The following is a 27,974-nucleotide window of genomic DNA, read 5'->3' as shown; positions in this document are numbered from 1 at the left end:
CTCTTGTTCGTCGCCCCACAACAAACATCCACCATGCATGGACACGCAGCACCATCAAGCTAGCTGGACTCAGTCATGACCGGATGCTATATCAAAATAAAACACAATTTCAGTCCTCATTTGTAAACAATAGGGTTGAATTACACAATGCAAAACAAAAAATAAACTAATCTATTCACGACAAAGAGACACATTATGACGCTCAATGAGGAAAATAATTTCCGATGATGCAATGAAAGACTTTGATTGTGAAATCCATACCGGATATGAGGTTAGTCAACAGCAGCGGGGGTTGAGCTTTGAGGACACTCTCACTTGAGGTGAGGACTCCCTGTTGGAGACACTGGAGAACTGGAGGCGTCAAAAAAAAAGTCATCATAAAGCAACGTCAAATGTGTCCTGTATCCACCAGGAGACGGTGACGAAGGCGGTCGAGTACCGGACGAGAGCCGTACGAGTGACTTAGGCGACTGTTGATAACGGGCTGTGTACAAACACATTCATAGTTTACAGGTTGCTAGCGGACTTTCAGGCTCGCCTACGTAGCCGTGTTAGCTAGCTGCGGTTATGCTTCTTCCGTCGCTTTCCAGCGACTAAAGGCTTCTTTTGGGGACAACTTTTAAACCGAAAAACACTTTCCTCCGATAAGTTGTTTATTAATTCCGTCGCGATGTGGTGTTTTCTGGGATATTCATCAAGTTGGCCGGCCGGTAGCATCGGCTGACCAAAGCCACTTTGCTCCACGGTGTGTTTTTTTCCCGTTACTATAGATTTCGTTTTTTTTTTTTTTAAGCTGGACTTTGACCTCAAGATTTTTTGTGAGCATTTCACAAAAACTCTTTTCAGTTGGAGTAGTTAAAAACTACTACTTTGTTAAGAGTGAAAAGTTTTCTGGAGGATTTCCCCCCCACACACCAACGGAAAATGGATGCGGGCATAGAGAAGGAATGCAGCGCCTTGGGAGGGCTCTTCCAGCTCATCATGAACGACATGAAGGTAACGTTCAAGTCCTGTCTGCCTGGCATGGGTACTAAACTCCACAAAGTACACAAAAAAGTCACATAGTCGGGATTATATGCTCTGGGGGGGAGGCTTACTGTGAAACAAATGAAAGACAGGATCCAATTTCTAAACAAATTACGAGAAAAGGGAATGTTGGTTATTTAGGATAACTTAGGATGTTCTGGATCAGCTGAATCTTGTCATATTTGAATGTTTTAATGGGTTGAGAAATGTAGGAAAAACCATTGTCCGTATCAAAGAGACTTTGACGTACAGTTGTGGAGTTTTGGGGAAAAATCACTCATTCATTTTCTACCGCTTTTTCCTCACGAGGGTCGCTGGGGTGCTGGAGCCTATACCAGCTGTCTTCGGGCGAGAGGCGGGGTACATACACCCTGGACTGGTGGCCAGCCAATCACAGGGCACATATAGACAAACAACCATTCACACTCACATTCATACCTATGGCCAGTTTGAAGTTGCCAATTAGCCTAGCATCTTTTTTGGAATGTGGGAGGAAACCGGAGTACCCGGAGAAAACCCATGCATGCACGGGGAGAACATGCAATGGAATTGAACCGTGGTCTCCTAACTGTGAGGTCTGCGCGCTAACCACTAGACCGCCGTGCCGCCCGAAAATAGGAATTATTTGCGTGTAAAAAAAATTAGTAGCCTGAATGAGTCCAACGTTTAGCACATGGAACTGTTCCCCATCTGTTGAATCTTTGGGCTGGAAAATATGGAATTACATTTTTTTTTAATGTCAAACATGGATCCCCAGAATAGGGTGATTGTTTTGACATCGGATGGGTTAGATTTGGTTGATGGAATGGAATGGCCTTTATTGTCATTATACAAGATGTACAACGAAATTGGAGAGCTTCTCTTTTCAGTGCAGTACTCAAGTTAAAAAAAACAAAAAAAAGGATATAAAGTAGAGTAAAAAAGACAATTTAACAAGATATATACAATATATATACAGGATATACAAAATATACACATAGTATTGCACAGGAGCAGATATATTAATTTTAGTGCAATGATCAATGGGTCATAGTGCAAATAATGACTGGATAAAGTGGGGAGTTTTTTTTGGGGCGCTGGATGTCCCGACTAAAGTCAACATTTTGTCCTTGAAATCTTAGACAATAATTTCTCATAATTCCCACAATGATATATTCAGATCATGTCCGGCTATCCATGTAAAAAAATAGGTTTGGGGAGGGGGGCTAACAAGGTTGGATCGGGTGGCTTTGACCGCCTTTTGATGTTTGTTTCCGCCCGTCTGCTTTTCACCACAATCAAACTCATCTGTTAGCACATAACGTCCATTAAAGTTTGCCAGAATCCGAACAAGAGTTTTGGGACTTAGCATCCACGGATTGAGATTCAATGGAATATCCCTGTGACAATCTTTCACAAAGAAATGGAGGCATCCACCCAATTTGGCACGTGACGTCTCATTGTTGGTTTGTGTTCTCTTGATTAGGACATGATAAATGACTCAGATAACATTTCAGTTTTGAGAAACCGGGCACTGTTGCGTAAGAGCCCATCCTCTCGTGACTCACCGATATTCGCACCAGCGCGGGCGTGCTTTAAAGCGACATTATCGGCCGTGTTTCTCATTTGCAAAAAAACCCAGCCTGACGTCCCCGCCTGGGAGCTGTCAGATGGGCCAATCTGCAAGACAAAGGAAGGAAATGAAGCCGTTCAAGTTTCGTTCTGAAGTAAAACAATTAGTTGCTTACCTGATAGAACTTGTGTTGTGAGACGTACACATGAGTCACATGTACTGGAAGTTAACTGGGAAGAGGTGTGTGTGTGTGTGTGTGTGATTCACACCTTGTGGCATCACTTCCTGGTGTTTTTTTTTTTTTTTTTTATAGGCTGCCGTGGCAGTAACCCAACAAGGGCACTCCTGCCATCTGTTTGACTGGCATGCATGGACGCCATGTCTAATTAATCAGTGTTTCTGTCGGATAAATCTCTCCTCGGGGCGATGTGACCTGCTTGTTAGGGGCTTTCACTCGGAATAAGTCAGTCACACAAGCTGCCGTAGACCAAAAGCACCAAAAGTCAGTTGATATGTCTGATATGTGCCGGCATTGTGTGGCGTGTAGTCATCGTGTGTGCATCCTTGAACGTCTACACCTGAGTGTTTGGACACGGGCAACAGTTTGTGGGCGTGCAGAGGAAAGTCTGTGAAAGTCCATGTACCTCCAGCGTGTTTACACCCCCTTAGCCAGAACAGTGCTGCGTCTTAAAGGGATGGAGGGTTTACTTTTTACATCATCAGACTATTTTTGAATACCGTATTTTCCGGACTATAAGTCGCACTTTTTTTCATAAGTTGGCTGTTCCTGCGACTTATACTCCGGAGCGACTTATAAATGAAAAAAGTGTTTATGTTACATAAACACTGGACACCTTTTCTGTTCATGTTTATTTTTTGTGTAGCTGAATAAGCATTGTGTTAGCATATCTTACACCTATTCAGCCTGTTCTCTATTCTTTTATTGTTAGAACTTGCCTTCCAAGAGGACGTAATGTTTGTTTTGGTCAAGTCGTTAAAATAAATTACCCGCAAAAATGCGACTTATGTATGTTTTTTTCTACCGAATTATGCATTTTTGGTCTTTTGCAACTTATACTCCAGAGCGACTTATAGTCCAGAAAATACGGTAATTGTGGTTTCTGCCAAACTCTTGCTCCACACTTCAGCCCAGGAGTTGACATTAATGTACTAATGAGCTAGTTTAATAAAATGTAAGTCTATTTATGGCAGCATCGGACAAAGTATGTAACTCTCTTTGTCTCTGAACACAACTATGGTGCTTTCAATGGCTGCTGGGAAACACTCTGAAACATAATGAAACAAAACGACATGAACATGAAAAAAAACGCATGCAAAAAATGTCTTTGATACCCCTTTTCAAATGTTTTTGCTTTCAGAATTGTCCTGAGAAGGAACGTCCAGGACTACACTTAAAAAAATCTATTTATAGTCTCTTTGAAGTGCAATTAAAACTGGATTTTAAATGACTTTTTCAAACCTTCAGATTATGTGATAGTTCTAGTCAGGTTAAAACGGTAAACATGCAAAAGGTGCCAGGAGAAGACAGTAGCTCTTGCAAATAGCTGCATGCGGCCAATTCAGTTTGTTCTAATATGACGTAACGGGACAAGCAGAAATGCCCTGCAGCTAAACAAGCTGAAAAAGGACCGATCGTTCCGGAGCATTGTAGCGTTTACCATTTGCAGTTCCCTGCCAGATCAAGATCTCTGTTGCTTTTGACACATCGGACAAAAACAGTTGATGTGGTCGTATCAGTACTTATCAGCTGGGCCTCTTGGGAAGCACAGCAGACGTCTTATTGATCAGTCTCTGCGCCACATCAGCAGTGACCTTTTTCACTCCTCTGGCCATCCCTCTCTCGTCTCCTTCACCCTCTCCTCCGTCCTTGTGCAGGCATCTGCTTACTCCCCCCCACACCGTTCTCCCCAGCGTCATTCCACTGCTTCACGAGGATTCAATTAGTGGTTTTCTTCTTGTTAACTGTTTACATGAAAGGAAAATGTTGCGCCAAACAACAGCAGCCCTTGCTTCCTCTTCCTCTCCGCCTGGCAACAGAAATTGAAACCGTGTGCGCGCTCGGACTGTCACAAGATCTCGTGACGCCACATGTGACGAGATTTGGAGATGTGGAGAAGAGTTATCGCGCAAGAACAGGGCAGCAAAAAGCCAATCAAGACTGAACTATGTAGGGTCCTATGAAATCTGTTTTTTTTTTATTCCATATTAATGTTTTTTTTGTAATTTTTTTTTAAATGTAGTTTTTACATTTTACACTTATTTTACTAGTACAGAGTGTGTAATTTTGCTATACTAAATAAGATATCCGCTTACGTCTGTCACAATAAAGAACAAATCAATTAATCGCACGATAAATAAATACAAGAGCGTTCATGGACGACAACAATTAAAATACGATTACAGGAGCTATATGTTTTAACAAGGATACTAAAACGCTACAGCTGAAAGGCACCAGGACTAGCCGTGAAAATTGGACTAAAATTTGCACATTGAGTTACTCAATTTCAGTTTCAAATTAAAATTACAGTAAAGCTGTGATTGATAACCATGCTTTGGTAAACCGATGACATTGCTCATTTTCTAGAGAAGCAAAAAGATTCATGCAGCTGTCACTTTTTTTAAAGCGTAAAAGGAAGTCAATCTCTGTCTAACAACAGCTCACTAAATATGTGTTGCAAAAAAGCCACATGACATTCCGGAGTACACATGGGGAGGAAGGAGAGAGGGATGGATGCACATGAGTCAACAGGTAGTGATACGGGTGAGTGACGCTCAGTGGAGGGTGTGGTTCTATGAAACACACACTCACACACACACACACACACACACACACACACACACACACACACACACACACACACACACACACACACACACACACACACACACACACACCAGCTTAAAGACTGTGGCTTGTAGATTTTGAAGTGGTTTTGCATATAGTACATATCCAGTGTAGTGTCAGTTGGTCGTTTGTGCAAATTGAAGCTTTTAACTGCATGGTTGGATATTTGTCCCATAAACGCAATTTCTCTTGTGGCCGTTTTTTTAGGGCCATGGTGTTTGATTGCGGTTTCCATGTCACATTTCCTCATAGTGCATGTACTGCACGAGTGCACGGTGTAGTATACCATGCTTCTGGAGTCTTCGGCGAACCGTTTGTTCACAACTGCAGCAGTCTGTGAAGCAGTTAGGAACCAATCTACTGTATAACTACTTTAATTAAAACTTTCCTTTGATAAATACTTAAGTATTAAATTACTTGCTTGCTAACAGCAACGCAGTTAGTAAATTATTCATGCCTTACTATTGAGCATTCACACACAATTGGAACCTCCATGCGGTGTGTAATTCCTTGACTCTGTTTCAGTCAAGGTTCAGTCAAAACTGTACAGTTTACAGTTGACTTCAGTTTGAGCGAACGAGTAAATGGAAGCCACAAAGTGGATGGAACAAACGGAATCCTCCGTGAGGATCATGTGACTTGACTTGTAAAACCAGGATTCAGTGCCACAGGGATTCAGATGATCCTTTTTTCCACTGTGATCTTGATGCGTACGGTCGCATCAAAGCCGAGATTAGTTTGTGGGACCTCATTTGCATACAGACCATGCAGAAGATCTACCCTACATTTGTGTAATTTATTACTACAACCAATACCAATAATATATTTTGCCAAGGTGATTTAGTGGAAGTGAATTTCAGCAGTGCTGAGATGGACAATGGCAATGTGGTCAAGGGCACTTGAATTGAATAAGACTGTGTGGGGTTGGCCGCCATGATGGTGAGCAGAATCCAGAAACATTGCATTGTAAACATGCCCTGGGCTCAGCCATTTATTGCTCTAATAGATGTTCCAAATGACCACATTTGTCAAAAACAAAGACGGGTATGTGTCATAGAAATGTTGTATAACACTGGTTGTTGTAAATAAACTGGACAAGACAAAGTATATATTGAATCTGACTCCCACACAATATGAGTCTACAGCTGAGTTGACAGTCCTATGCACTTCTTGTGTTCTTGAGTGTGGCCAATTAACAAGCTGATCATTTTGCAGTATACACAGGTTCTTCCATACATGACCTTCACTGAACAAACCATTAACCTGTCAGCTGTCTGCTTTCTCCTTCTTTATCTTCTGTGACTCAGTCAGGGCTGTTCAAACAAACTTTCAACCTGCTATAACGCTTGAACAGCCACACCGATGTCTTTCCCACCCACGTTTTCCCGATCCTCCTGGTCTTTCCTCCTCTGTATCCCTTTCTGTCCTTTCCACTCCCTGGCTGTAACGCTCCCTGAACTTTATATATTTCCTACAATGTGTCAGAAACAATATGGTTGACTGTCTCAAGATCTGGAGGGACGTCGAACTGTTCAAGGATGATTTACCGCCTGGTTTCTTAAACAGTGAATTTATGACAAGAGTTCATTTTTGCCTTGGCTCCTTTTCTGTAAAGAGTAAATCGCCAGATAGTACGCTGGTCGACTGCTTTACGGAGCGGATAAATAAAATCGCGCCTCCAGGGAGGTCAGCAGGGCGTCATTGTCACTTTCCTCCGATGTCACCTCTCCGTTTTTTGATGGTCACTAGAGTAAAGACCGATTATGGAGGTCATACTGGAGAGGCTGACGGCAGGTGGCTGCAGACACACAGACTGAAGTAATTAATAGTGAACCATAAGCTTGTTGGCGGTCTGATTGGATAACAGCTTTGGATAACAGCAGACCTACAGTTGTGGTTCTAGTGGATGTCAGTACATGTACAGTTTTAGGGTGGTACACTGGTTTATTATTAGCTGTTGTCAAAAAACTGATCAAGTGTATTTGTAGAATCACGACAGCTTCTGCATGGACTGAGGCAACTGTTGGAAAAAATTATGGAAAAAAAAGGGTCTTACGTCCCAGAAAGCGCTAACACGTGACACTGGGAACATTGAGTGGTGGCAGGATTGCAATGTTTGTTGTGTATATTTCTGTGTAAATATCCAGTGTTAACATGGACTCTTGCAACTTATAGATAAGTGTGGCCTATAGTTGCACAATATTTGCTTACATTCAGGTGCACTCCAGAGTTTACAGTAATGCCTAAAGCAACTTCAAAACCCATCCATCCATTTTCTACACAGTTTATGCGGTTCAGGGTTGCATGGTAGATGAACCAAGGTGGATAGTTTGCAGGCAGTTTGTAATACACACCACTGGCATCTGCAGGAGAAGAGTAAAACAGTGGATATTTCAGGTAGATTGGTAAACGCTTTACCCAATAACTTAATATATTTATTATAAATGATTTTCAGGATTTTTGCAATATTCGTTAAACGCACTCAAGCATGCCAGTGACCTCAGCTTCACAGTGCAGGTCCCATCACAGTGCTGGACCGTCTGTAAATGGATGTTACATTCCTGGCAGTTGCAGTAAACCCTCGTAGAATGTAAAAGTTAGGTGAGAAGTGGAACGGGAATGTGAGACAAATAAATATTGTTGATTCATCAAATGTGGTGCCAACTTTGCATCATTTGACATGAAGCTTTGTTACTCTGTAATGATACAGTAATAGTTTTCTTGTGATCATCTTTGGTTTTGGCCCAGCGTTAGTATCAGCTGATAGCCAGCAGCGCATTGCTAAACCGCATCATATTTAAAAACTAGGTACTATGGAGTTTCGCAACCTTGGTTTACGCTTGTTCTATTTTTTTGTGCCTTTTGAAGCCTCTCTAAACAAAGTTCTTGTAGGCAAATCCTCAGCCTCAAGAGACCCGTTTCCAACAAACTCCACCTCGGGATATGGTACCAGTAGGTTGCCAATTGTTTTTAGTATGCAACGAAAAACTGCTTCATGCTACATTCACCCTTGGCTAGCACTAAAGCAAAGTGCCAGCTTTAGTAGTTTGGAGCTGAGAGGCTAACAGTCGAGTGGTAAGTCTTAAATCTGTATTCTCACCAGCTGACCTGCAAGCAGAGCCAGCAGAGGTCAGGTAGGGAAAAACAGGGCTTGATAGTAGTTCTGCTGGACCTCACTTCAGAGCCCCGGCCAAATAGTCTCTGCTCTCAGTGCCTGCGGTACAAAGCAGCCTTGGATTACGTTATCAATCAGCTGCTGTGAGACAAATGGGGTTTTACACCCTCAAGGAAGGCCATTTTCCAGATGACAACACTCTGAACTATCACAGCCTATTCCTGATCAAAGTCTACTTTCCTACTACAACACGGAATAGCATAATTGCAAAGGGATTACTTTTGCTTGGAATCAAAGTTGGCGGAATCTCCTCTTACAGCGCATTTGTTATCTTAGTTTAGCACGCTCATGTGGTTGTGTGTACGCTAGTCTGGCAATCTTTACAATCTTTGACTATATCTTCCTTAATGACGAGCACGGGCATTAACAGTTTGTCGAAGATGTTGTAGTGCGGAGAGGCTGACATCGCATGAGAAAGGTTAGCTAGGCTATATCCATTTCTCACTTACTTGGCAAAATTTGAAATAAATGATATAAAACAAAATTTGGGAAAAAATAAAACAGATTTAATTGGGCCCTACTATCCACATGCATATGAACCTTTTTTTCCATCCCCAACCAGGTTATATGCTCTGCTTCTTTATTAGTTTATATATTTTAAAGGTATATGTGCATATCCTGATTCTAATCCCTGAATGTAAAGATGTGCTGATGTTTGTGTTTCTGCAGGCCAGTTATCCAACATGGGAGGACTTTGTCACCAAAGGAGTCAAACTTCAGTCGCAGCTCAGGTAAAACACCGCGCACTCACACATTTCAGCAGACAATATAAACCAAATGAAAGCATACATTATTTAGAAGCCCTACACCGCCAATCATTCAGTCGTTCTTCAAAGATGAACAACAAAGAATCTGGTTCTGCAGGCTATGGCGCTCGGACCACAAGGTCAGACGTTTTTGGGCTGGACTAGCGACAATGAATGTTAAACGAGCAGGAGCCTCGGTCCTTTTAATTGTATCATGTTGACAGGTTGTTGGCCATTTCATAGAGAAGTTAACATTTTTCATTTTCAGTCTATTTACTTGTACTGTTCAGGTTGCTGAGAATAATGCAATGACATGAATGAATGCGAATATTCACAGACATAAATGTAATAGCGTTGAATATTCGGTGAAATAATCCATCCGAAACTGGTTTCATTGCTGTAGTTCAACCGATACGGTGAAATCAAACATTTTGGTGTCCTTTTTAACCACTACATAAAAGCTTGCTACCCACACTCTGTGTCATCTGATCTTCTTGGCTAAGTTTACAAGAGTAATGGCTGTGCATGTGTGTATGCACACACACACACACACACACATATACACTCATACATAGACACAGTCAGACAATAGGTCCATTGATGATGATAATGATGTTGCTTCAGAGGGTTTCAAGTTGCATTGCTGAACTGGCCATTGAGGGTCACTGGTCTGTCATGTGGCTTTTACCAGTCAGGTGTCCAATGACTGCGTCAGAGAAAGAGTTGGGTTGGTGAAGGGGTGTATGTTTATGTCTCTAGCAACTCTCTGTGATTGTTCTGTCGCCGTGTTAATTTAGTCAATTACGTGTTTTTGTTATGTTGTTGTAGGTCCAAATGTGGAGTGGTATGGTTTATTTGTTTCGGACGTGGTTCACAAATTACATTGAGGACTATCACATGATTACGTAGCATCTGTAGATTGGCTAACCTAAGGCACACCTGTGCTGTCTCATCAGCATCTCGATATGCCACATCTGTGAGATGAATAGATTATGAATCGTTAATGCTAGTTAATATGGATTTAGACTAGGGCTGGGTTAAATGATTATTTTTGTAATCGATTAATCTAGAAAATAGTTTTTCGATGCATTGATTAATCTAACAATTCATTTTTTAAACCGATTTGATTCGATTTCGATTTGACTATCTCATTATTTGACATATATAACAATTAAAGCTAATTTATCTCCATGAATAAAACCAATATATTTTTATTAACAAGTTCAAAAATGAACCACCACTCTCACTCCGTGTGTGTGGGTCTACTCAGGTGTATGTTTGAGTGGGCACATGCCCTGTGTGTGCGAGGCTGGAGCACAAGTTACGTGGTACGGTTTGGATGAATGACGGGGTTAATCATTGCAAACAAGGAAAGAAAAAAAGCACACGCAAACACACAAGCAGCTCCCGGGTGCTGGTGCATCGCGGTAGTGCTTTTATGGTACGCTATCTCCATTTTGCACAGGTCACCGACCAACGAATCATACTCCCATTCTTTTGACATCCTATTGCGAGATCTTTTCGTACTCCCCGACTCGCTGCGAGGTGATGCTGCGGCGACCGCCGCCATTTTTAAAAAAAAATTCTGAGTGCATCGACGTGCAGTTCTTGCATCATCGTATTTTTTGCGACAACGTCATCCCTAATTTAGACATACTTTATTGGTGAACAATATTTTGCATACATAGCAAAACATTTAGATCTTTGTGTTCAGCTCATGACAAATGGGATTAAAGTGTTGCATTTATGTTTTTGTTGAGTGTAACTTGTAAATTTCACAGCACTCTCGGTTCTTGCGCGGTGGTTGCATGCTTTGTTGGCAATGTCTGCGTTTTGTCAGATGCTGGGTTCTGTCTAAAAGGAACAGGCAAATAAATGGTGTAATTATAATAATTTTGTCCAGCTTTATTGTTGGCTTTGTCACTTGTTTACTGCGTTGACTTCTTTTTATTCTTGTATAATCGGTACTAAAGATTTCATGATGGTCACTGTTGACCCCGGGACAGAATTTTCCCCCATTATTTCCAAATAATTGTTCCCAAACACAAACGAATCAGCTGTGTCAGCCCGCATCAATGCATTGTGTGACCTCTGAGATCCCGTGAAGGGATTATAGTTCTGCTGTTTGTGGATGGCGTAATGGCCTGTTAAAACAGGAATCAATGAATGAGACGTGCAAGCAATGTCTTCTCCATCAAGCCTTCCTCAGCGGAATCTTTTTACATTACATCATGCAATTTGTTCTTATTGTTATGTATCACATCAAATTCCTCAAAACTTAAGATTACACTTACCTTACTAAAATGAGACAATTTGCATTAATAAGCAAATATTTCTTCATAGTCTTTTCCCTTAAAGTGCAAACATTACCTTTTAATATATAAAAGTCACACACATATAAACATCAATATTGCATCAAAGTCTGGAGCCAAAACGACAATGTCTATTCATCAAAGACGCAAAGGCACCAACGAGGGGGAATATTGGACTGATCAAATATTAATGTTAATATTGGACTGATATTCCCCAAACATCATATAAACAGACTTTAGTTATTTCTAAGCATATGAATACTTCTCACATGTATTTTATGATACTCGCAATGAGTACTCACCTGTTAAAACAGGAATCAATGCCGCCGTGCAGCCTGTATTGCAAGTACATGAGTAAAATATCATTGCTTGGTAAGTAAAGTTATTTTTTTAATAATTTAGAAATCAGATAGCATTTCAGTGTGAAACGAGGTTGCGATTACTGTCCCTGTTGTTGTTGTTGTTTGTGCAACTAATTACGTGTCTCCGATTCAGGACGACCATCCTGATGACCGGAGCATTCCTGGATGCCTTTCAAAAGGTAGCAGACATGGCGATGGGAGCCAGAGGTAAAGAAAACTACAACTCTCTGCATGTGTGTGATTTGTTTGTTTTCCATAAGCATTGGTGTTCTGTAACAGAGTATCACTTTGTAAATTCAGTGTCGAGGTTGCAAGTGTCTCTCCAACTACTTGTGACTGGAAACATTTAAATCGTGCACTACTTTTACTATTTACCAAGGAGGCCATTGTTTATGTTTTGTGGTCATTTGTCATTGAATGAAGACATTAAGTCTGAATTCAACAGATACAATAAAAACCGAGTTGAAGAAAATCTTTGGTGAGCTACTGAAAACTATCTGGCGTGCTAGGAGACTCCTGAGATAGCATCACCATCATTAGGCTGCACACACTATGTTTATGTTCAATAAATGGCAGCAAAGTGTTTTGAAGACGAGACATAATTAGAATCACGACAACAAGACAGTTAAGTTGTTCACTGCCACTTAAAAAAAATTAGTAGTAGGGCTGGGCGACATGGACCAGAACTCATATCCCGATATATTTAGGTTTAAGATCGATATATACAATATATATGCCAATATAATAAGTATAGAATAAGTTAATCAATAAGAATAAGTTGTTCAATCTTCAGTGCAATCATGCCGCACTCACGGTAGTCTCTCTGCAGATCAGAAGCTAGGCTAATAACTAGTTACCTTCTGCCAACGTAAAGTACAGCCAGTCACAGTGAGGCAAAGCATGTAAACAAAGATGCAAAACTGTCCTAGGTTTGTTAAGGTTGTGATCAAACATGTTGGCATCGACTGGTGTAACCCGCAGCAAGCTCAATAACAGGCGTGTCATTGTCATTTTGTTGGCAATCTTACATGACACAGCAGACGTAGGATTTCATACGATGATCGTGTGTTTTTTTTTTTATTTTTACAGAAAGATATTGACGGGTGGCCGATCAATCAGAGAACTCTATATTTGTGTATAAATCCATGGCAGTGCAGGGATCTCAGTGCTACAGTTGCTCTGGGCTTTTAAGTCGATTGCTATGATTATGTAAGAGCTGAATGCTGTTGGTATTAAAGGGAAATGTGTCACATGGGAGGGAATCACGGCCGCTCCCATCCTTGGAAGCAGCAGCAGACCTGCTCTGTCATGCCTGCCCTTGATTGACAGACATACTTCTACTGACGAAAATTTTGAAATTTGCTTTTACTTTCCCCGAAATGAGACTTGATTTTTCATAATTTTGCTTATGAAAGCCAATGGATTCTGGCGTCCGCGTGATGCTCTAGTTGGAGGACCTAAATGCAGTTATCTATGCAGAGGATCATAAACCTCTGTCATTAAGAGCACTGAACAGTGGAGTCTTTTTTTTTTTAAATAATGTTTACGTGAACACATCGACTTCAGGCACTTCCCAAGTCACATTGTACACAACATGTGTGATCACGGGAGGCTTCTCTGAAGAAATATCACCACAAGGTTTCACATCACAAGATGGGCCCATCAACCTCAACGTAAATATGGAATTAACCAAGATAGAGACGTACAAATGAAAAATGGAGACTTTGTTGCTGGTCCACTGAGTCATTATCATAGAAGACAAAGAAATGATTGGCAGGCCGATGTAAATTTATGATATGTTTTCTGTTGTGATCTTGTTACACAGCTAACTCAGGGGTCCTCCATGCCTTTCTCCAAAGTGATTATGTATTTTTTTTCCTTTTGCTTTGCTTTAGCATAGTACGCTATAAATGAAACGATCCAAAACACGCCTTCCATTTTTTGTTACCAATACAGTCATCTCATAATAATGCTGTGCATTACAGTGGCTGATTCATCTATGGATTTATTGCCGTGCAAACAGTCACATGCTGTACTACAATGTTAACTATTCAAAAGCATAGTGTGATGTGCGGACCTTGAATTGTGCTAGTGTATCTAATGGTAAGTTCTGTAGTTGTAGCGTTATGAGCAGGAGCGGTATTAGCTTGTCAAAGCTGCACCTTATGGTGACAAGAAATGTCTTAAGACTGTAAGGCTAATAATACTGTAGGTCAGGGGTCACCAACATTTTTGAGCCCAAGGTCCCTGCTCTCGGCTGTCAACCTTGGCAAGATGTACGGCATGCAAAGGAGCCTGGCAGTAAATACAAACATATAATAAGTATAGTAATTTACAACAGCGATTGAATAAGGAAGTCTCAAAAATTGTGTGGTTCCATCATGATCTACGAGTTGACGTCCTCTTCTTTAGGTTATCATGAAGTGTTGGTAGTTGTGTGTTTCTGCCCCCTTTTTCAGGTCAGGCCATTACAGCAACTTCGGTGTACAGAGTTTCTCTAGCTGCATCAGCCAGATAGATTTGGATTGATTCAACATTCAAGGCAAATAAACATGGCTGCAGGGTCAAATAGATAACATCTGCAACATGAAGTTCTGACTCAACCTTCGTTCAGTGTCATTTAAACAATATCAGTCTTTGACATGACGGTTGTCACCCTGAAAAGTGGGCTTCGGACACCGTGTGCTGGGGCTGATCTGGTTTAGCCCCTCTTGGAAACGCAACTATTGCCATCTGTTAGTAGTTAACTAAGTGTTAGTTGAGATAATGGGGGCTTTTACACATGTATACATGTTTGACCAAGTGCATTCCCCCACCTGTGTTGTGACAGCTGCCTCCTCCCCCTCCATTCTGTCATACACTACTTTAGCTGTCAGCTGCTTTGTGTGGGTATATTCAGTACACTTGAGACAAATAAGACAACAGCTGACTTCAACAAGGTCAACACTTTTTACACCCCTTATGGAGTTTTCACTGGATATTTTGGACCCCCAAAAAGGCAACACGTGTGTTGGCATTCTTTGTTTGTGGACAATAGTATGTTCATGGCTTCAGTTATCGAAGATTTTAATAATGGCGTTTTCTACTTCAAATGTATTGGATTAATTTCTCTCTTGGTGATTAATAACGTATTTGTGTATTCAAGTAATCGGATAAAAAAAATTTTTTTGGCTTGTTTAAAGAGCAATTATAAATACTCTAGACAAAATAAAACATTTCACTTTAGAATGAACAACCAGTTGATTTCATTTTTTATTTTTTTAGATAAACATTTATGGTAGATTATTATCAATACATGAGTTTTCCTCCGGGCATCAAAATCGTCAAACCGGATATCTGGTTGCATCGGTGTTTCATTACACAGTATTTTCTCCTGGAATGATGAGTTACTGATTTACTGAGCTAAAACATTTTAGTGCAGATGAAATAAACCTGTATGAAGTCACTTTTAACCTTTAAGGACAAACCATGGATAGTATTCATAATTAAGAGATACCTAGCCGTGGCTTATGTTATGTTATGTTATGTAATGCTACGTTACAACATTAATTTGAGTTATATTAATTTCACTATGCCTCAGTCGGGTTTTTTGCGACATTCTGTGTGTCTTCGGTTGCAACATCAAAGATGTGCTGTTGTTATGTGTCACTATCGCGTTATAATTGATACACGTTATAGTGTTAAACTTGCTGTTTATTCAGAAACGCACTTTCAACATTTTCTTTTTTTCATTTTGTTTTCCTTCTCTTTTGTCATTTTTGTCATTTTCGTCTGACAATGACAATTCGTCAAAGTTTTTTGTAATCCAAATAGTCAACTTACTCAAGGAATCTTACATATACACCATTTTAACGTAAATATGATGACTTCAGTTGGAGTCATTCAGTTTCCACTATTGTTTATGGGGAAATATGTATGTAGAATCTGAACATGGTGATGCACAGCCTCGGAGAAGACCTTTAGCTTTCAAAGCTGTTCTCTATGAAAAGAGATTGCTGATCAGTACAGATGGCAGACAACACACAGAAAGAAGCGAGTAACAGAATAATCTGCTGATTTCAATAACATGTTCCCCTTCTTCTTCTTCTCTGTGGTGTTCACATGTGACTTTGTCGCCCTGGCAACCAAGGAACAGTTGACGTCTTTGGTATCATGGGGCTTTCAAAGCTTACACACATCACAAGATGACCCGCTGAGGTGCTGACTAGTCATAATGGAAGTTTCCTGAGGTCACTCGTATTTGCTAAAGGACGGCACATGTAAAGAAACTAACTGGTCAATGAATCAATAAGTGGGTCATTAGAAGGAGACGAAAAGACGGATGAGAGTCGCTGTTGTTGCCGTGTCACACTTGGCCTGTTGTCACGGTGAAAATGTTGTATTCGACACCCGACACAGACAAACCGATTTCTGCGGAGCAACCCAGGATCTAAACACACTCCCTTTGAATGAGCCACATTATTAGTAGTGGGAGAGTGAGGCTGGAAAGTCTGGCTTCAGTGGGGAAGGTGAACAGTTTGTTCTGTGTCTCACAGGGAGGCGCCACTTTGGATGTTGGAGGGAAGTTAGAAACGACGAGTGCAGCTTATTTTCCTTGAACCTTTCCATAGGAAAAAAAAAAGAGTGCAGTGTCAAAATAATGTCTGAAATTGTCAATGATTTCTGCCTTCTCTTTTTTATCACCACTTGGCTGCATGTACACAATATGCGAAAAAGTCATTACAAAATTGGTGATTGTAGATACTGTATTAGTAAGGGGTAGGATTAAATAAACTCTGCTTCTTCCTACTCCTTTTTGGCGGAATTGTGGAACTGTGAACATCTGATGGACTCCACTGTATCCTTGTATGCATGTTCCGCCTAAGAATGTGGACGTGACAGCGGATTTCAGATGATAACCCCGTCGCTTTATACCAGAGAGTGATGTTCGACTGAAGTCTAGTTCCTTGTGCACATGGCGGATAAAGCTGATTCTGATGTTTGTGCTGTTTTATCAGTGCTATAATGACCATCCAGATTACAATTAACTAAAATGACAGAGTCCTGTAGTCCTGTAAGGTCTTCTCACTTGGCCCCTTGCAAAGTCACGCTACAAAGTTTGGAAAAAAACAACAACTTTGAATTGTATATGTCCTACCATGTATTGTTTTACTATGACAAAGACTGTGAAGAACATCATTAAAACGAAGATAGTGGACTTAAGACCGGAACTGCCGTATATAGCCTCACCACTGCTGATATCAAATTCTTTGTGACCGTAATTGCCTCAAGTGCCAAATGTGTTTTCCAGACTACCAGACAGGATTTGAACACACTCAGAGAATGTTGCGTTACACATGTCTGCGGTCCTGCAGTTTGAAGACGTTGACGGTAGTGCAACAGGGAGGGAAAGGCAAATAAAGCAAACACACCTTGCCACACCTTATCAAACCTGGCTCCGTGTGCGTGCACACACACACTAAACTGAACCCGAAGATGAAGAGCCAGTTAAGCCCAGTTAATATGAGGTTGTACAGGAAGTTGTACATATGTGTGACCACAACTCGCAGTACTATCACTTCACCAATCGGACGAAGCCTTAATAGCAGCAGTTCATTCTTAAACAGGTTTTATTGGCTGACTTCCAGCTTGTGGTGATGATGTTTTGTTTTGTTTTGATTTACTTGCAGGCGCTACCAAGGAGATTGGTTCAGCATTAACCAGAATGTGCATGAGACACCGCAGCATCGAATCCAAACTCAAAGTCTTCACCACGTAAGGAGACACTTACATGAACACACGAACAGACGGAAGCGGCGTGCGTATAAGCACCTGAAGGGAAGGCGAGGAGGGGTTTGACAGATGACAGCTTTTAACTCAGTGTGGGAATGTCTAATGATTACTCTTAGCCGACATAGCGTGTTCATCTAAGAGGCAGTTTGTGTTTGTGTGCGTGTTATTGTTTTCTGTCTTTACATTAGCTGTCAGTCATAAAACTGCGTTATGAAACTACATGGCCGCTCTGCTATTAAAAACAATAACAAGATAATCATCAAGACATTTGTCGTCGTCCCCAGAGCTCTCTCCGAAAGTCTCATCACACCATTAGAGCTGAAGATGGAGGAGTGGAGGAAAGCGGCGAGTCAGCTGGACAAAGATCACGCAAAAGGTTTCCCAGAGTCCCAAGCAGACGCATTTGATGTACACAATGCAAACACGGCCTTTCTAAGACATGTGTTTTTCTCATTCAGAGTACAAAAAGGCGAGAGCAGACATCAAGAAAAAATCATCAGACACCGTCAAACTGCAAAAGAAGGTGAAGAAAGGTAAGAAATCACGGGTTATTCACCCCTTGGGCCAACTAATAATAATAATAATAATACATTGTATATGTATAGCGCTTTTCAAAATACTCACAGACACTTTACAGAAGAATGGAGTTGAATAAAAGCACGTAAACAGTAAAAGATACATTAAAATACAACATTCATTCGTTAATACACAGTTAAAACATTAGTAAAAGCGGGGGCCGGGGCACCGCAGTCAGATATAAAAAGTTAGACATTAAAAACAGATTTAAAGAGGTGGGTTTTTAGTTGTGATAAATAAAACTCATCTATCGATAATTCATTTTATTTCAAGGCAATAAGTAGCATTTTACACCGCAATGGCGCTAAAACTCTGCGTACAAGCGACACGCCCCTGTTGTTGTCATGGTAGCACCTGGCCACACCATCCCCAAACCCAAAGATTACCCCTTGGCAGGAAAAGACTGCGCGCAACCTTTCATATGGTCTTTGCAGGGGAAGGGAAGGGAAACACCCACACACATGTTCAGACATAAATTCACGCATGCACCACCTCCTCGAGCCCGATTACAAAATACAATATGTGTACACACATCACATAAGCGATGAGTCTCACTTCAGACCCTCCCACGGTAAAAGCTCCACTCGTGGTTTTAACATCTCTCAACATGTTTATTTTCTCTTTCCTCATTTGGCTTCGCACAAACACACATTCCATCAATCATCATCCGCTTAAATATGACTGAGCATACTGAACAAAACAAGTAATTACTCTTTGCAGTATTTACCAGTCAGGCTTTAATGCCCAATCCAGTCATATAGTTGTCATACATTTCACGTTGACTATACTGCGTTTTAGAGAGGCCCCCCCTTTTTTTTGCTGCAATTATGTTATATTTAAGTTTTGCATGCAAATGTCCAATTTCTTACCCTTTGTGCCTCAGTTCACTTCAGTTCATTCACGATAAGTTGGTAGGGTATGCCTCAGTGAAATGTAATTACCAATCATTCCATGATTTTGGGTGCACGTGTGTGTGTATGTGTGTGTGTGTCTGCACACGCTCTATCATTATGTGGTGTGCAACCACTTCAGATCAGTGTCTCAAGTTGCATGGAGCGAGAAGCAGATGATAGGAGGAGTCAAGGGAGCGCACTCCAAATGTGGTGATTGCCAACTTATTGTATATGGATGTGAAGGAATAGTTTGTCATTTTAATTCAAATTATGTGTATTTCAATTAGTCAGATTGAACTACTGTCAAAAATACAGAGAATGTATTGTCCTTCATTGAGCGCAGTTGTTTTATGAAGAGGGAAATTCTCAAAGGTACTTCAGTTGGAGAGCAGCGTCCATCTTTAGCTAAATAAATGTTTGGCATTTAATTGACGTGCATAATGGTTATTTATCCAAGCACAGGCCGTTTGAAATAAGTGGACTGAACCACAGCAGAGTCACCCACTGGTTTGTGGACTACTGTCTTCTATTTGGATTAAACTGAAAGGTTTCTGAGCAAGGCCTTTTGTTCACTTGTAAAACAAGAAACAAGGTAAAACATGGCTGTAAGATTAATGACCGTTGACCTCCAAGAAAGTCAATAAATTGATCTTTCTGATGATGTACTTTTTTTTGGCTATTGAAACCAAGTCAGTTTTTCATCACAGGTCATTGAACCTTTAATGAGTAAAATACGAACCTCCATTTCAAAATTTCATGGGCACAGTCCAAGCGTGTGATAGTGTTAAAATTGAATTTAAGCATTGATAAATGCCGAAGTGGTCATTGTGACCCCTGAGGAACCCCACCATGTCATTATTGAGCGGTGGAAATTGGTGAAGTTGCCACGACGGTCCCGTTTTGTCACGTCAGCTCCGTGCAGACCAGAGCCTGTCCAGCATTGTTGTGATGTGGTGAATGTGATTTAAGGCAGCCTCAGGCTAGCTTGTACCCCTGCGAGTGTGTCAGGAATGCAAACAAACTGGTTTACGGCCAGAGAAAGTGCTTCTAATGAGGTTACCAAGCACGACTTCTTGCTACTGGTGTTTTTGTTCTTTGACTGTTCAATGCTGTTTACGGTCTTTATCTGGGAGATTGAATATGCGGTTTACTGCATTGTCTACCACATACTATACATTGCATACAACACATTGCGGACCAAACCCATTATTGTTTCCACAAGTGGGATCTCAGCGCAGCGGCTTCATCTTAACTGTTGACTGCTCGTAAAGGAACCTAGTCACATTTCTTCTTGGTTCACATCGTCGTGCCGCTGCAGCGGTGGAGCCACAGCCATACAGTACATTACTTGTGTGTTTCCATGGAGGCCAGACGTCGGGCAGATAATAAGTACGCCAACACTGAGCTTCTGTTAGTAGTGTGAAAATGATCCTGCTGACCCACCGGTGCTCTCACGCATTGGCTGAGTTTAACTTTCTGACACAATGTCTGCTCTGTGAGTGTTTGTGTGTGTGTGGTTTTTGGGACTGTTTGACTTGTGCTTTTTCTTGGTCCCTTCTTGTTTGAATGATACCGATTTCATTTTGATATTGTCAAATGCGGTAAGAAATGTGCTTGACATAATAAGACAGCAGCTAATTTTATGATCTCTGGTGACCTTGGCATCCCATTACCTTGCAGCTCAGCATCAGTATCAGGGAAGCTTAATACTACTTATGACTTACTATTTATAACCAAAACAACATGGCTGAATTTACTCTTGTGTGCTCCTTTATTATTTGAATGTCAGAAAAACTGTAGCTTAACTTCACACTTGGCATCTGGGTTTGTTTTATGTGTAAACACTAGTCTTGACTGCCCCCTGTTGGTAGCAACACGTCTGAACTTTTTGAAGTAGAATTTAGTACAAATTAACTTATGTAAGGTTGATGATATCACATGGTGTGAAATGTATTGCCATGCTGGATTTATCAATATATTTTGTCAATTCAGGCCATGTAGGACATTTTAACGTTAACACTTTTGCCTCTGCTTGTCTTTAGGCAAGGATGAAGTGCGTGGCCAGCTGGACAGCGCACTGCAGGACGTCAACGTGCGATACGCTGTTCTGGAGGAGACGGAGAAGAGGGCAGTGTGCCGAGCTCTTGTCGAAGAAAGAGCTCGCTACTGCAGCTTTGTTAGCATACTGAAACCCGTGCTGGTCAGTCAATAGTATATAAATAGTGTTTTATTAACTAAAGAAGTAGTACACATGTTAAGTCACCTTGTTGCTACCTGCTTTCTCCTATTTAGGATCATGAGATAAACATGCTGGGTGAGGTGACCCACCTGCAGACGCTCCTGGAAGACCTCACCATCTTGACGGCTGAGCCCAATAAACTCCCACCAGCCAGCGAGCAGGTAACCTGCTCTTCTTTTACCTCATCTTTTCATAACATTTGCAACTTCAAATGGATATTTTTCATTGTGTGTCCTTTTTCAGGTGATTTTGGATCTGAAGGGTTCCGACTTCAGCTACACCTACCAGACGCCTCCAGCCTCTCCTAGCAACACACTGTCCAGGAAGAGCAGCATCAGCAGGTAAGGAGTCAGGAGTGCTTTGATTGGGTGAAATCCACATGCACACACATACTTATTGTAACTCTTTGCGTTGTTGTGCTGTCTTAGCTACCAGTCTGGATCAGTGAGGCATGTTCCTTCATTGGACTCCATCAGCTTTGCTGTGGATGGAGTGCACATCCAGGTAACTCTGCCTGTATACTTTGTACACGTGTTTCACTATGTCCCGAATTGTTTAAATCACACTACTACTTCAAGACTGATGAGTTCTTCCCTGGGTACACACTGCTCTGTTTCACTCGAGTGCTTCCAAGCCCCTCCAAAATAAAAGGCTGTCACGCTGAAAAGGACCGTTTTGATTTTCTCCTGTGTATATAGCACGGTTCCTCCCCATTTCTGATGATTGGCTGCGATGAAAGCGGTCGGTCCCTCAGTGAAGGGAACTCCCCTTCTCGCTTTGGCCGCCAGGGCGCCCGCAGTCGCTGCGGTTACGCCTCTGGGCCCGGTCGCCGCCCGGCACTTGGCCGCCGCGTGAGCCGCAGGGATATGAACACCGTGAGGCAAACTCATTTCCTCTCTCATGTTGTGTTTGTGCATCGGTGTTAGATGGACGCCTCATTGCATCTCGTCATTGTTTTACTGTTTCATCGGTTGACTCCTCAACGTGTCCCTAGTATTGTCTACTTTGAAGTCCCTTTGAAACCCAATTTGGCTTTCATTCCCTCCATCCTATTGTTTTATTTAGTGTCCTTATAAGTTTACTTGCTATATTTGTGTTACATTTTTAGCCTCCTTTTTTTTGTGATGCCTTTGAGCCTTGTTGCCTGTCTGCTGTGTTGTCAGTATTTGTGTGACTGTCAGAGTGACACCTGATGTGATGATCAGTTATTTTAGTGTTGAAGCTGTCAACAATTTATTAGTTTATTCTATAAATTATTATTACTATTAGTATGAAAGTATTACACACCAGGTAAGGAAATGTATTCCCATGTATAGTGGCTGAAAGGTGAAGAAAAGTTAAGATAATAAGAAAACCTTTAGAAAATGTCAAAATATGTGCATTTCATTGGACCAGCAATACCACATATTACAGTTGGTTGTCACATTTAAAAAAAAAAAAAAAAAACCCGCTCTAATACTTACTGTCCAACTCTTTACTAAAAGTTCAGCTGAACAGATGACATGTCTTCTCAGAAGGTGGTGTGGTTATGATGGCTACACATGGCGGTATAAGATGTCATACTCTATTTGGGTTGCAACATATCTTTCAGTAAATTATGTTAACCTGACGATCAATTAAGAAGGAAGCCACTATAATGATGTGGGAAATAGTAAAAGGTTTGTATGTCTCTGTAAAGTACTCAGCTCATCACAAAAATGTAAGTCTAAGGGTATATTCTTAGTAGTATTACTAAGATGGGCTGTAATGCTGCTTCGGGATAATGTGAGTGTTCACTGCTCAGGATGTCATTTGAAAGAATATTTGTATAGTAGCTGTGATGATGCCCACTGTGGCTGTCATTCTTCAAACTGACGTCTCTGCTGTCACAGGATGCAGTCGCCTCCACCAATCAGATCGCTGTAATGGGAGCGGCAGGTGAGAATGGCCTCCTCGTCCCTCCTCAAAGTGCTTACACTCAACATGGGGAGAGGGTTCGTGCCATGTCTGCATCCGGCAAGGTAATGCAAAAAAAAAAAAACACTCTTAAAGTCACTTGGACGTCAAAGTCAAAAACTTTGTCCTAAACCCCATCTCTCAAATAGTCTTGCTCTGCTCGGGATCAGCTGGCCCTGACTCTGGGCGTGTTGAATTCGGATGCCCCACGGAGCAGCCGGGACTCGCTGCACTGCTCCAGCGGTTACAGCACGCAGACGACCACACCGTCCTGCTCTGAAGACACCATCCACACACATGGTGAAGCACACATGACATCTATCAGATCAATGCATTTATCACATTCTTCTTATCTGTCGATTGTGGATGAATTCATCCAATTCCAACAAGGTTGTGTGGCGTCATCACTATATCCTTCAATACTTGGCAGCAACCAGCAGAGGGGGTAATAATTTAAGACATAACAGTTATATGCAGCTCTGCAGATAGACATCCAGTGTTGTGGGTAGTGTGCCTGCATGTATATGTATGTATTGTATTTTTCCACTGGACCAAAATTTACTTTATAAAATTAAGATTATAACGCTTGCATAGCCGCAAAACAGGAAACATTGAAAAGCGAGGACCACCTGTAGTTAAAAAAAAAGTAATGAATTTGGTGTGGGACAGTCACACTAAAAAAATAAACTATATTATCTAACTAAAAAATATTTGTTGTCAATATGTCAGTAGCGTATACAGTAAGGCTATAACACAGAGTGACGTCAAGGTTTGATGGCACAATCATTGCATTTGTACTTTAGCAATTTGTTTTAGTTTAGTTTAATAAGGGTTGTTAATGATTTATTTAGCTCATTGTTGCAGGGCAGCTTCTCTGGATTCAATGCTTCACTCTGGAAACATACATCCTTACATCCTTTCTTCAGTACATTTCCTGCAAGTGATGCTTTGACGGGGGCACTTGGTGTAGTCACCCTTCTGACATCTTCCAGTATTCCATCCACCTGTCCCATCATCTCAAGTCGATTTTCTTCCAGTTTTGCTGTGCATTGGTTGTTTTCTCTTAGTGGCTTTCTCTGCTAAACCTCCTCTCTTCTTTTTCCAGCTCTAAAGAGAGACCCTAACCTCTATGGTAGGTCTCTTGACTGACTCTCCTCCTTTCTGCATGCTCCATCTCACTCCCACTTGCATCCTTTTCTGCTTCCCCTCCTTGAAATACATAAGCTTGTCTGCTACTGATTCCCTTCGTAGATATCTTAAATCCTTGTATTGTTTTAAGTCACCTTTTAGTACAGTTATACAAGTTAACGACTGTATTGTGGCTGTGCCCAGATTCTAGAATAGTGTTTTTCACCAATAGAATATTAACAGAGGTTGTGCTACGTTGCTGGTTTCAAACAAACAGTGCATCCTTTGTCCGTTCCACAGAATTGAGTTGATTCCGACTCAGCAAGCAAGTCACTTGTCACTCATGTGTCCTTTTCTTTCTGTCTCCAGTCGACTACGAGTCCATTTCCCTCCATGGGGACACTGACTCCATCTCCCTGAATCACCTGTCACACAGCAACAGCCAATCAGATTTTGACAAGTCTTCCACCATACCAAGGAACTCTGATCTCAGTTTCCAGTATAGGAAGTTTGCTCAGTCCAAGCGTCCCGCCTCCACTGTCAGCCTATTGGCCGACACTGAACTCAAGGGCGGGTCTGTCCACCACTTGCAGTCCCACACGGCGACAATCAGACGCAAGCCGTCAACCAAGCCGGCATATCGCAGAGGCACCATCAGTGGAGGGGTTCCCATCCCCATTTCCACGCCGCAGGTTCCTCTCAAAGCAGTGGCGGGGAATGGCGGCAGCGAGGAGAACGTCTTCATCGTCCCCTCCGCTGTGGGAGTGGGAGGTTTGGGTCACAATAAACTCTGCACCTCGACGCAGAGCCTCAGCGCCCTGCCGCCGTCCTCTTCCCCGTACTACCAGCTGGTGCCAGGTCAGATGCCCATCCCTGTGCCCGTACCCACCGTGCCATCCGTGCCACCCGAGGGCGGCTTTGCCAAGCAGCAGCAACAGAGACAGTACCAGCAACATCTTCACATCCAGCAACTAAACCAGCAGCAGCGTCACCAGCAGCAGATCCACATTGAGCAGTTTCATCACGAACAGCAACTCCAGAACCAGCTTCAGACCCAGACCCAGAACCAGCAACTGAACCAGCAGCACAAACAGAAGCTCTTCCAGCAGCAGCATCAAGCCCAGTTTCAGGCCCCCTTTACCCAGCGAGAGGACTCCGGCCTGGATTACAGTGCTCGGAACCAGGTCGCTCCGCACTCCAGCCCGGACCAGGACCAGGACCTGGACGTCCTGACACACGAAAGGGGCGAAAGAGACATGCTGAACCTGATCAGGGGCGTAAAGCTTAAAAGGACCCTCACCAACGATCGCTCGGCCCCGCTACTGCCCTCGCCTGGCAGTCACAACTGAGGCTGGACGATAGAGACGCCGGTTGTCTTCTTCTTGTGTGGTCGACTCGTTTGACATTCAACGCGAACTTTGGACTACTTGCTGGAACTTTATTTGCTTAAGTCAGGTCGTGCAGTGCGCATTTTGTTCCTTCGGTATAATCTCTAGCTGCCTTTATTTGCCTATTTTGTGCTTATTGCTTCATGTTTGCTTTTGGATTGTGGCCACAGTTTGACTCCAAAAAACGCTTTTGTGAGGAGTCACTTCCTGTGGCGATATCTGAAAGGAAGCTGTAGATGTGTCAGATCCTCTGCTGGCCCGGGTGTGTTTGATGCGCTATTTTCCAGACTCCCGGACAGGTGGAGTTAATTGTATAGGAAGTGTTTTGGTTTGGCCGCATCTCAAACTGGTGCTGATCTTATTACTGAGGGATGTGGCTTATGCTAATGTGGGATTCAAGGGGGGGGGGCAAGTGTGATGCTGTCCAGACCTCCTCGGACAGACACTTCCTCTGGAATGTTGAGTCAGCGTTTTTGGATGGAACAAGATAAGTTACTGTAAGCAATGAGCTTACTGATGTGGAATGGAAAACGAATGACAGAAGCATATTGGCATTAGAAAAGCATTTTTTTCATTTTTAATTTTAATTTTGTTTTATTTGCTTATGTCATAGCGGGCTATGAGAAATAGAACCAAAGTGAGTCAGGTCCCTGGTGTTGAATTCTATAAGCACCAAATGTAAAATTCATTTGCTTTGACGTCTAGATAGGATTGGTGTGTACTCTTGTACCACAAGAGGGCGCGCTTGGCTCAGCAGCTGACTGTGTAGTTGAGTCATTTTGGTCAAAATACATGACAGAGCAGGAAGTAGAGATTGTAGCATCCTATGCTATACTTTGACAATATGAGAAACTACATTTGGAACTCTTTAGTACACGTGACAAGGAGACAGACCTGTATGAAAACTCTAAAATGCTAAATTAAACGTCTTTCTGCTGCAATCCATGCGAGGTTTAGCTTTAAGGAAAGTTGCTGCTTTTTTTTTTGTTTGACAGTTTTAATTTAGCAACCCGTGGGTTTGATTGGCTGTCAGTCCAGTGGGCGGGACTCTAGTTTTGGATTTTGTCTAATGTTTTGCCACAAGAAGTTTATAATAGATTCAAATGCTGACATACTAGGAGCATCCTTCTGTGGTTAAGGCTCCGTTGCATGCTGGGAAATACATTGCTGGCTTTTCTTCTCCGTACTGCTGATTGATTTTTTTGACATTTTCTATGTTTGATCAGATTGTACATAATACCGATTGAGACGTCTACGGAAATTTCTGTACACATTGTGTTTTTTGTGCATTTGACCATCAGATGACACTCTGCAACCGCCGTGCATTTTAATTTTTTTTATAAGAGCTTTAAACATGTTGGGAGGACACAAACCAACAGAATGTACTTTTTATTTCTTCTTTAAGTCTTCTTGATGCTGTCATGCTCCTTGTGGGACCAGATAATTATATTGACAGTGATCATCAATCCACTGGTGTCGTCTTTTCCTTGTTGAGCCTTTTTGGCCAATAAGTATATCCGCGTTGTGTTTACTGCACAAAAGTTGCTTTTTGTGTAAAGATGATTCAAGTTTACAAAGTCAATCAAGATCTCATCTGCATTGAATGAGATCCTGAAATGCCTTTACAAAGATGCGCGCAGGAAGGTGTTTGAAATACTTTCTAGAATGTTTAATAATTCATCCCTTGTGTTGCTAAAGACAAAAGAAGTATAATGGAATATCAGGTTCTTAGCATTATCTGTAACGTCAGTGTTTTATGCAGATATTGCATTACATGGTGCAATATTGACTTTCTAGAAAGATGAAAGGAGCAATGATCAACAGGTAGAGCAGTAGGTGAGTGACTCATCTCTCCTTTTGTTGACAATCTCTGACTCATATCTGCTTCATTATGCCATCAAACACACACACACACTTGACTTAACACAAGAGTATTGTTTGTAATCTTTCTTAAAATAGAAATAATCACATTCTCTGTTAAACCTCTAGAACCAAGGCCCCGGT

The 27,974-nt window shown here is 41.7% G+C and overlaps 1 protein-coding gene across 4 annotated transcripts; it reads left to right on the top strand.

Moving 5' to 3' along the window:
• The first annotated feature begins 292 nt into the window (after nucleotides 1-292).
• Nucleotides 293-27,436, top strand: mtss1 (MTSS I-BAR domain containing 1). 4 transcript variants are annotated; one of them, XM_058055024.1, is made up of 15 exons: nucleotides 293-996; nucleotides 9,289-9,350; nucleotides 12,173-12,246; nucleotides 17,709-17,793; nucleotides 18,096-18,187; nucleotides 18,270-18,344; nucleotides 21,323-21,480; nucleotides 21,573-21,680; nucleotides 21,763-21,860; nucleotides 21,948-22,023; nucleotides 22,218-22,394; nucleotides 23,391-23,519; nucleotides 23,604-23,754; nucleotides 24,560-24,586; nucleotides 24,952-27,436. In XM_058055024.1, exons 1-15 carry the CDS (start codon nucleotides 925-927, stop codon nucleotides 25,929-25,931), a joined length of 2,364 nt encoding a protein of 787 aa, XP_057911007.1. In that variant the 5' UTR covers nucleotides 293-924; the 3' UTR covers nucleotides 25,932-27,436. The 4 variants fall into 4 exon arrangements, with proteins under 4 accessions (XP_057911007.1, XP_057911010.1, XP_057911008.1 ...); XM_058055027.1 differs by lacking the exon at nucleotides 22,218-22,394 and having other exon boundaries at nucleotides 294-996; XM_058055025.1 differs by lacking the exon at nucleotides 24,560-24,586 and having other exon boundaries at nucleotides 294-996.
• The last annotated feature ends 538 nt before the right edge of the window (nucleotides 27,437-27,974 follow it).

The sequence above is a fragment of the Doryrhamphus excisus genome, chromosome 18 (genome assembly GCF_030265055.1).
Source record: "Doryrhamphus excisus isolate RoL2022-K1 chromosome 18, RoL_Dexc_1.0, whole genome shotgun sequence".
NCBI lineage: Eukaryota > Metazoa > Chordata > Actinopteri > Syngnathiformes > Syngnathidae > Doryrhamphus > Doryrhamphus excisus.
This window is presented reverse-complemented; position numbering and strand designations above follow the sequence as displayed.

Coding starts and splice junctions, on each gene's coding strand:
- mtss1 (XM_058055024.1), top strand. CDS start 925: ATGGATGCGGGCATAGAGAAGGAATGCAGCGCCTTGGGAGGGCTCTTC. Junction 9,351..12,172: donor AAACTTCAGTCGCAGCTCAG/GTAAAACACCGC, acceptor TCTCCGATTCAG/GACGACCATCCTGATGACCG. Junction 21,481..21,572: donor GCATACTGAAACCCGTGCTG/GTCAGTCAATAG, acceptor TCTCCTATTTAG/GATCATGAGATAAACATGCT.